At 30.5% G+C, this 11,336-nt stretch overlaps 1 protein-coding gene across 1 annotated transcript; it reads right to left on the bottom strand.

Moving 5' to 3' along the window:
• Positions 1-3,078: 3,078 nt before the first annotated feature.
• Positions 3,079-9,605, bottom strand: LOC146937081 (flavin-containing monooxygenase FMO GS-OX-like 8). The gene is made up of 7 exons (XM_085751553.1): positions 8,763-9,605; positions 8,348-8,418; positions 7,859-8,020; positions 6,703-6,785; positions 6,011-6,146; positions 4,639-4,803; positions 3,079-3,489 (listed from the first exon to the last, which is right to left on the bottom strand). The coding sequence occupies exons 1-7, from the start codon at positions 9,319-9,321 to the stop codon at positions 3,301-3,303; spliced, it is 1,365 nt and encodes a 454-aa protein (XP_085607679.1). The 5' UTR covers positions 9,322-9,605; the 3' UTR covers positions 3,079-3,300.
• Positions 9,606-11,336: the final 1,731 nt, after the last annotated feature.

Here is an 11,336-nt window from a genome sequence, read left to right as displayed (position 1 = left end):
TGCTGAATTTTTTAAAGGAACTATAAATATAATTTAAGATATTTACAGGGAGCAAATCTTAACCTCCTCTAAAAAAAAACCTACTTAACCATTTTTTATTTAAGATATTTAAAGGAACTATAAATAGAATTTAATATATTTGTTTTTTTAAGGACCCAAATTAAAATAAATAAAGAATCCTTATGAAGCACAAGATGTGCCTAGAATGGATCAAAGTCAAATTAAAAAACAAACAAAGGCAAAATTCGAAAGAAAAGCCAAAAGTATCACTCCTGAGTGGCATACCTAATACAAAGTGACCGATTAAACCACTAATAATGAAAATCAAACATCAAACATCTTGAATTGCACTCTTTTCAAATAATATGTCACCTAGATAACCTGAAAATAGAAACAGGTCTCCTTCCTGAACACGTGTGCGCCACTGAATTCTAACGCGTAAAAACCAATATCATAAGGATGAATTGCATAAATAAACAACCACCAAAGATATGAAGATGCCAAATACTCCTACAAAAAATACACTCCATAAATAGATAGATAGTTAAGTGATTACTCATTCCCATAGTCACTTGAACGCAAAAACGAGCATAACAAAACAACCTCACGATGAGTCAAATTATCCCACATGGTGGGAATCTGTTTATTAAAAAGCCTTCAAGCAAAAAGCGACACTTGGAGGCACTGCTTTGTTTCAAATTATGTCGTTATGCAAATCGTTACCCATTTCCTCATTCTGATTGAGAATTCTATAAATACAATTTACACAATAGCCAACATCGTGATCTTGTTTCCGAATCCATTTATTGAAAACGTTATCATGCTAGAAAAAAATGTTATCGAACAAAGAATCACACTGCAACACCTGCTCCTCTTCCCTAGCGAATAGTCTTCGTCGCCACTTCCAACCCGCCCATCAATCCTCCAACCTAACCTCCTCATTTCAGCTACCAAAAAATAACTTCACAAAAGAACTTCCTAACCCTCTGGCGCCTAGCATTACTCCACAAAAGAACTTCACCTAATTAACAAGGAACACTTCAAAAAAGATATACTTTTTGTGTTACCGACTTTACCCCCCATTCCTTCCCAAAACTAATTGGCGTCAACCGCTCTCACTCCCTCATTAATATATCAATTTTTTCTTTTAGTATTTATAATATAAAAATCATTTCTTCGATTTTAGTCATTGCAAATATACCTCATTTTGCTATTATGGTTTACGCCATTCATAATATTTGTTTGAAGTAATAAGTAATACATAAATCATGTCAATTGAAATTTGAAATTGTAATTAAGCAATACAAGATTTACAAAACAGATAATCCCGGGGAAAAAAATTATTGTGTAAAAAGATCTTTCTATATTGTAAATTTTCTTTTGCACAAGTTTAATTTTTTTTAACAATGGATGGATTAATTATGAATTTTCATTGGAAAATTTGTTATAATATTCTAAACATCTTTATAAAACTTCTTTAAAAAATATGAACCGTGCACGAGTTTACTTAAAAATAGAAACCAAAAGTCATGATGAAAAACATTTAGAGGTCTAAAACTTGCTGGAATTTTTAAAGGAACTATAGATAGAATTTAATATATCTATTTTTGTCACGTGAAACATTTTTTCTCAATGCTTGTTGGCCAACTGTGAATTTTTTTTCCTGTTTTTTGGTGTTCTTTGATTATTATTTTTTTAATACTAATTAGTTGCAAGATATGGGATGCGTGTCCTCCATATCCTTTTTTATAGAACAAAGTTACAGTTTAAAACTAAGTGGCAATGAACAAGCCTACAAACTTGGATTCCTCAACAAAAAAAAAAAGCTACAAATTTGGAGAAACTTGACAGACTTTAAAAAATTATATTATTTTGCAACGATAATAATTTTTTGATCCCTGCAACGATAATAATTGTTGTTGGGATAAATTATTTTCTCCAGTGATAGCGAAATTGTTGTGAAAAAAAAACTTATTACAACGACTTAAATAAGTCGTTGCTATATGCATATCAAAAAATTGTATTATTTCCAACGATAATAATAGTTGTTGGGATAAGTCATTTTTCCCAGCGATAACAAAATTGTAGTGAAAAAAAAAACTTATTACAATGACTTAAATAAGTCATTGCTATATGCATATCAAAAAATTGTATTAGTTCCAACGATAATAATTGTTGTTGGGATAAGTCGTTTTTCGCGGCGATAATGAAATTGTTGTTAAAAAAAATAACTTATTACAACGACTTAAATAAGTCGTTGCTATATGCATATCAAAAAATTGTATTATTTCCAACGATAATAATTGTTGTTGGGATAAGTCATTTTTCTCAGCGATAACGAAATTGTTGTGAAAAAAAACAACTTATTATAACGACTTAAATAAGTCGTTGCAATAAGCATATTATTGACAACAAATTGATTGTCGCTGAGAAAAAGTCGCTGCTAAATATCTTATTTCTTGTAGTGATACAATTGATTGTGTCTTATTTTATTTCCATTATACAATTTTGTACGTAATTCACAAGTCTAATTTGGGATGACAATTAATACAGCAATAGTGTGTTATTCTATTTCAAAAATTAAAATAATATGCAATCGTCTTATAAATGGCAGTTACTACAACCTGTAATGAAATGACTTTATGGCGTGTATTAAAGGTGATGGGGTCAAGCGTCGACATAAATGCTTTAGAATGAGCAGGAAAATGCTTGCTTTATGGTTAGAGTTAGGGTTAACTTGACCTGACAAGCTTTAGTAAGTAAGATTAAGTAATTAGGAATAGAGAGATCAATCACACACAAAAAATGAATAGAAGGAGAATACATCACACAACTCCAACAAAACACAAAAAAATAAAACTATGTTTCTTTTGAGTATTAACCCTCCCGATTCTAGAGAAAAGAGACCCTAATAATTTGGAGGTTGGCTGCGAGGCAAGTAAAGTCTGATTAATAATTTTTCCATCCTAAAATCAAATTCAAAATGAAACATGAAACAATGTTCTAATTCAAACACTTGTTTCCCTTTTTCTTTATAAATAAGAACCAATATAATCAAATGATTTGAATGCTACTACGTACGAAACAACTCTTTCGTTTTTTGGATTTAAATTCAATGCACTCATAATGTAATAGAATACACAAGTATTCAATCATATCTCACACTAACATTATGAAACAACACAACAGAGAAATATAATTGAGCACATGCATATTTTTTGTTCTTGCATGGGATAATTATTACACACATTTTCTTTATTTAATTTTATTATAAATATATTTTAAATTTGGAGAAGAGAATCAATCTTCAAGTCCAAGTTGAGTGAAGTAAGGACTTTGAAGGGCCTCTTGGAGCACCTCATCATCATCCCATGAGTCTCGATATGTCTCCAAGTTAACAATGGAGTTAATTATGGCTGAAACACAAAGCACTTTTCTCCATTCTTGTAATGGTGGGAGTCCTACATTCTCACCATATTTGTCACAATACTGCAATGTAACAAAATAAAAATTAAAACACATATACAAATTTTCACCTTTTCATTTTTCCATAAATTAATGGAGCTACGGGTGGCTGTACAGTGTACACCAATAATTCTGATGTAGGACTAGACCAATGGACCATATCTTATTCAATCATGCACTTGTAGATCTGGATCCTCATATTACAATCAGATAATTTTTATTTGACATTAAATTTTGAACTTGATTTATTAAAGTTTGAATGCATACATCTGATCTTGATTTGGCGGTTTAAATCAGATGATCTTAATATGTAGATCTAAACCCAAATAATACCATTTTCGTATGATATTATATTTTGAAAATGTTTATATCCTTAATTTAGCGTGAGTTAACTCACGCTCGATATTTTCAACATGAGTTAACTCACACTAGCACTTTTAAGATTGGTTTAAGCACTTTTTAAGTCGGGTCAACATATCTTAAAAGTGTTAGCGTGAGTTAACTCATATTGAATAATACCGAACGTGAGTTAACTCCCATTGAGATAAGAGAATGAACAATTTTAAAAGGGATAAGAGCAATTTTCAAATAAAAAATAACTCAGATATTTACCACCTTCCCCAAATAAGTATTTTTAGATGAAGATTGAATTTCAACTTCTATAAATTAGATTCAAAACAGATCTTTTAGTAAAAAAAAATAAAAGATTCAAAACAAATCTAGGGGATTGCGTGAAGCAATCAGCCTAGAAAAGTTAGACATGACAATAAAAAACTATTAATGGTCACCCTTAAGACATTTTAAGAATTTTTTACTATTTTGATAAAAGGTTCTTTTTCTATGATCTTTGATATCTTTTTTTTTTGTCATTGTTATAATTAAGAAAATATATTTTTCTATGGTTGATTGTGCTTAATGGACATGTGATATTTCATGAATTGTTTGTATAGAATAAAAAATATTGCATGAGCCCCCCATTAGTTGAAATCTAACAAATCCCACTAATTTGAAAAGGGAGTGTTAAAAAGCAAATTGCTAGCAATTTTGTCTCTTCAAATTATGTGATGAAGCCATCTATGTATAAATAGGTGCATATTATAAAATTTAATGGCTACCAAGATATTGTTTTGTTAAAAATAAAAAAACCAAGATTTTGTTTATTTTTTTTTTTACCTCAAAATCTCCAATATCATGAGTAGGAATGCCTGCTACTTCTCTTTCATGGTAGAACTCCTCGATGGATTTCATCATTTCCTCCCATGATGGCAATACTTTTTTCCCAGAAAGCAATTGAGCTATCCACATTGCTTGGGACTCAAAGAAAGGGAATCCTAAAATCTGTAGTACACTCATCAATTAAAGAATTCAACATTTGATATACATACTTTTGGTATCACCATTGAAACTAAAAAGTATGCATAAGAGATAAAAAAATAAATGTGACCTTAAAATCTACCAAGTACCTACTCATACTCATATACAAACATGATCAGCGGCGAAGCTCGCGAAAAATTTAAGCAGGGGCCAACTATAAAGAAATTTTTTTTTGAAAACAAATATTAAATTTAAGGATAATATGTTTTTAGTCCCATAAATTATAATTTTTTAGGTTTAGTCCATAAAAAAAATATTCAATTATTGTCTCAATTTTTTAAAATTTTACAAAACAAAAGTGTCGTAAGTCTTGAATTTAATCTCTAATAAAAAATTAAGGACTAAAAATAACAAATATTAGGAACTTAACATAAAAATCGCTATTTAGAAACGTTGGACAAAATGCGTTTCAAGAACCCAATATTTCATCTATAATTGCCTGTTTAATAATAGATTAATAATATCTTTTCAAACGGCCGTTAAAAAAAAAAACTTTTCAAATGTAAATAAATCGGTTATTTGCAAGAAACTCATTGTCCATTTAAGTTGTCTATGACTATTGTTTTGATAATTTTTATTGTTGAAAAAGGTTTTTCTTTAGTTGTTATTGAGACCAAAAGTATCAAACCAATACAAATAAATCTATCAATCATGTAGTAATTTTTTTACTTTATTATTTATGATAATTTTTGCAATTGGACTTGTTTGGGGTAGCTCAATGTTTATTATTTGGGGTTGCCGGATATAAATACATACAGACCAATTCAAGAATAATATTTTTTTTTGGGGTAGCCAAGGCTACCCCTCCCATATACAAGGCTACGCCCCTAAACATGATATATACTGATAATAATTTAAAAAAATAAAGTAATTAAATGTAACTACAAGTGTTAGTGTTAGACATCGACGCACCATAAAACGCTAACACATATGAATACTAAACACGACACCGACACGTCTATTTGAGAAAAAGAATTAACAGAATACAATCACACATATCAATTACATATACAAGTGTCACGTGCATGTCAAACAAAACCCATATTTTTAATTAGAAGTGTCAATGCTGCATAATCAAAATGTGTCAGAAGCCATTTATATATTCGGTATGAAGTGTTGATGTTATATACCTCATAACTAATTTTTCAATTGCTGATTTTAGGTTAATTACCTTTTTAGGGATGCCTATAAAAGTAAGAGATGGAGAAAGTAAAGGGTGGAAAGTGTGCTCATACAAAGGCCCCACTCTGTCATCTTCTATAACCACCATTCCTTTGGTGTCAAGAAAAGGGAAGCTATAGGAGTACCTACAAAACAACCAATTGATGAATTTCAAAAACACCTTTAATTATTACTCGCTCCGTCCCGGATTAATTGAGTCATTTACTAAAAAAAAGTGTCTTAAAATAACTGAGTCATTTCAATTTTCAATACTACTTTCATCATTCTCAATTCAATATATTCCACTTTTTCCCCTTTATAACTCTAATTAATAATACTTTCATCATTCCCAATTCAATATATTCCACTTTCCCCTATATTTATACATTTTTTTTAATAAGTGTGAAATGAACCAATGGCTCAATTAATTCGGGACGGAAGGACTAGTATACATAACTACTTTACTCTAAAAGGAAATATTTAAACATGTTTCGACATATTGATTAGTCCGCACAGCGAAATCACTGGACAAAGATCATAATTATTATTCAATCATAATGTACTGTTTGTGATAGAAAATAATTTTTTTTAATCAATCTTTTCTTTTGACAGCTTGATTTACTGGTATACTTCTTTTTGTGTGTGTGACCAAATACTATTTATTTGGTCATGTGACTATATTAGAATTTCTCAAGGACTTACCCTGTACAATACACAATAGAGTCTGCTTTAACGCAAGAACCATCAATGAAAATTACCCTTCCATCCTCTTCAAGGGCGTCTATCTGCACAATGATCCAATATAACACGTTACTATATAAGTCCCCTGTTAAAGAGAGATGATATTTGTAAAATTATTTTATGATAATTTTTTAACAACTTCCTTTCAAATACTCATATAATGTTCTTCTTATCTTTCTATTGTTTTTGACCAATAAAAAAAAGAAAAAAAATATTGTCATAAAGATTGTCCCAAATTATTATTCAAATATCATTCCTCTAATTATGATGACAAACTCTTACTATTGAAGTGATACACTGTTAACAAATAAAGCTAATTACATTTTTTCTAGTAATATCCTTATGCATTATTTATCTCAATCAACCCAACTACTTTATTTAATAAAAGTCTTTTAATCAATGAAACTTATTTAATTAATAAATATTAGTAGGGTTAAATATGTTTTTGGTCCCTATAAAATTGGGAACTTTTAAGTTTAGTCCTTACTTAATTTTAATAGTTCTTTTAGCCCTTAAGTTTTTATTTTTGCACTCAGTATTAGTCCCTCATCAATTCAAATTTGTTTAATTTATGCTTAAACTCTTGAGTTTTTGAACAATTTTTTGAAGACGTGCTAAGAACATTACTAAAAGCTCCTCTGCAAAAAATTGTCGTAAAATTTGATTTCTACGTCCAGATTTTGTTAATTTTATCTTTAACTTTTGTTGTTTTAAAAAATTCATATTTAATTCGTTTCATGTTAACAAAATTCTAAATTTTAGTAAATGAACCTTTCATAGTGTTCTAAACGTGTCTCAAAAAAATTGTTCAAAAATTTAAGAGTTTAGGGATAATTAAACAAACTTTGTTGTAACAAGGACTAAAATTAGAAGTAATTTTTTTTGTAGGGACTAAAAAACCTATGAAAATTAAGTAAGGACTAAAATTAAAAGTTCCCAGTTTTATAGGGACCAAAAACATATTTAACCCATATTAGTATACTCTATAATTTTTTCAGAACTTTGCATGCCTAACCTTAAACCACACTTAATATAATGAGACAGAGTGAGTATAAATCTAACAAAAATAGTAGTGAAATATCTTTTTTCTTTAATTTGAGATTATAATTATCAATACCTGTGGATGAAGGTGTAAGGTCTCATGTTTTGATATGACTTTAGAAAATCCCTCAGTTATAGTATCAAGAGATCTTGAACTTATATGAACTTCCTTTGCTATTCCCACTAGTTCTATTGCTATATCTTGGCCACTAAAGGAATTTCCAACCACCACCACAACCTGTTATATAAATAAAAAAAATTAATCAGCTTAAATAAGTTTGAGTGTCCCTAAAGCTTCCAAAGCTTTTGTATGCCCTTCCATTATTTACATGTATTATAGAGCAGGACTGTCGGTGTAAAAATAAATTTACATAGTTTCTAATTACATTTTGCCACGTGGATAATTTATAGATATATTTTCAGAGCTAATATTAACAAAGAGATATAATTGTGATATATGGTTGCATGTGTAATTTTCTTTTTTCATAGTGCATATCAATTAAATAATATATATTATCTTTGATTTATCAAAGAAAAAACATAAGAGATTACATAGCAAATATACCTCATTGTGGAATGGTTCTGGAGTCCTGTAAATGTGACTATGCATTTGTTTTCTTTTCCATGTATCCATTCCTGAGCATTAATATATAATTATGCATCAATATATAATTATCTACATAATCACATATCAATAATAATAATGAGAATGTAATTCCCTTTAATTATTATGAGAAAATGTCGCACATCGGATAATATGAAAAAAATATACAAAGACTTGGCCATATAAATAAAAATCTTGTATGTTATATTTCTTGCACCAATAGTTAATGGGTTTTGCTATAGCTAGCGAGGCGTTACCTCTGGAGTATTACATTATAAAATTCCTTTCTTCCTGTTTCTTTATATCATATTCATATCTCTAACATGAAATAAATGGATGAGAAGATTCAAGATATTAGTATAGAAAATCATGTTACCTTTAATGGATGGCAATTTTGGTTGAGCGTAATGACCAGTGGCAACAACCACTGCATCAAAAACCTCTTCCACAACCTTATCACAATCCTTCTCTTTGCTTCTAACAATCCACTTCAAATTATTTCCACAAACACCATAATCATCCAGCATTCCAACATAATTAACCCTAGTATTGAACCTTATCATCTCTCTTAACCCAAACCATTCACAAAAATCTTTTAGATACATAAGTATTTCAACATGGCCAGGGAACCTCCTCATGTCTCTACCTTTCTTGGTAGAAAATGGAAAATCTGTGAACCCCATGACTTCTCTTGGAGATTGTGTTCTTAAAGAGTTATAGATACTGCTATGAACTTTTAGAAAAGAGTTTCTACCTAAAGGGTCTTCACCTTCTATGTTTTGATCATCATATAACCATTGTCCTCCAATGTCATGATTTTGTTCTAGCACAATTACTTTGTGACCTTCTTTTCTTATCTCTCTTGCGGCTACTAGGCCTGCTGGTCCAGCTCCGATTACACATACATTCTTCGATTGGTTCGTCTCGGAAACCATGGTTGTTGGACAAATATGTTGGATCAAATTGGATTCTATTCCGCGGTTGCAAGAGAGAAAAAATAGAAGAAAAAAAAGAAAATTTTAAGCTAAAAATAAAGAGTGGAGAGAGAGATTGAGAGGATTAGGTCAGAGAAAATAAGGGTGAAAAGAAAGAAAATAGAAGAGAAAAAATAAGAAAAATGAGGATATAGAGGATGCACGAGAGCGAGGTTGTATTGGTAAGGAATATAGTTGAAATGAGGGGATAGGTAAGAATGAAAATGAAAGATGTTTGTATTGGTAAGGAATGTGTTGGTGAATTGAGGGGATTTTATAGTTGAAATGTTTCACGTAGGCAAAGAGAAATCATCGTCGACTCTTTATATTTAAACATCTCAAATTTTCATATAATAATACGTAATTAACACTTTCATGTTTCTATCAGATCAATAACATATCACATCTATTATATCACATTTGTGATCGATTGAGTATGTAGGTATAGATAAAACATTTTTCAAAAATATTTTGAGGATTAATGATGAGGGGTAACCTTGACGCAACTAGTAAAAATGTTATCATATAATTGAAAGGTCACGAGTTCAAATCCTGAAAACATATTCTTATGCAAAAAAAAAAAAAAAAAATTGGGTAAATTTGCGTACAATTTATTTTGAGGAATAGTGATGGTTTGCTGGCCTGGAGACACACGTGAACAGCTAAAATGAATGCTTTTAATTCTTATCAACTTTTTCAAGTTTGGAGTTCAATAATAACACCTGGACTGGACCGGACCGGACTCTTTTATCTTAACGTGGAAAACGCTTCTTCTCATATCACTTTAATTTTTACAAATTATAAATTCTTTGATAAAAGTTGAAGTTTATAGTCATCATTGGGGTTTACTGTTTGCAACCTTACTTTTTACTTTCTCTTTTGGTTTTGTGTGGGTCAGGGTTTTGTTCAGCACTGCATGCATGTGTTTGATATGTCGTTATGAATTATGATGGTCTTTCATTGACACAACTAAACCCCACCTTAGGAGAAGGACAAAGGAACTTATTTACATTATATATTCCAAATCAACATTCTTTTATTTGATTCAATCAACATTTTTTTCCTAGTCCATAAATTAACCTAGGTTTTCTGTTACTAAAGCATTATTACATTGAACTTAAACCGTTCATTCTTAACTAATAAAGTTATTTTTTGGGATACATCATTGCTGAAGGCATTGGAGTTTACCAGCAAGGTCCGCCATTTATAGTTGGCTTATTCCAAAGTAAATACATTATAAGGTAAGAAATCTATATGGATTTTCTTTATTTTATAGAAAGGTCGTCAAGAATTTTAGGTATATTTCCTCGGGTTGTGATCTTGTCGAAACGGAGATCTTTGAATGGTGGTGTAGAATGGTCTTTGAATGTAGGACCATTGTCAACAACTTTCTTCTCTTAACAGAGGAGGTGATACCTACAAACAAGGGCGGACCCACGACTATGATTGCAGATCCATTTACCACTAGGCCAAGCACAAACTTGTGAAACATTAGTGATATATATCATATATAATGAAATTTTCGGTCTAGTATATTAAAAAAAAATTGGGTAATATTTTGGTGTGAATATAGCCACACTTAGCCATACAGTGGGTCCACTCCTGCCTACGAAGACACTCCAACGTTTAAGTCAGTAAACGTTATGGATTTGCGATGTATTTTAGGATAAAATATGTGCATACCTGGGTGAACTCCATACATTAGTATTTATAGGGAAATATAGGGTTTGGTCTTGGAACATTTACATGGACAACTATGTGCAGATTATTAGAAGGAATCATCAGATTCGAGCTGAACGGTTTAAATTACCGCATGTGGTCATTATTCTAGTGTGAACTAGGGGGTGTCCGTATTATGTTCACTTTGTGTACCAGCGAAGAGAGGTACACAAATTTATCCAAGGATTGGGTCTTTTCCAAGTTCAGAACCATTTCACCCACAAGTTATAAGTTGATGGGGTCAGATGATAGTTTTC

Source organism: Medicago sativa, chromosome 3 (genome assembly GCF_051527215.1).
Source record: "Medicago sativa cultivar Bolivia chromosome 3, Bolivia_mono, whole genome shotgun sequence".
Lineage (NCBI taxonomy): Eukaryota > Viridiplantae > Streptophyta > Magnoliopsida > Fabales > Fabaceae > Medicago > Medicago sativa.
The sequence above is the reverse complement of the archived record's forward strand: the minus strand, read 5'-3'. Positions and strand labels throughout refer to the sequence as shown.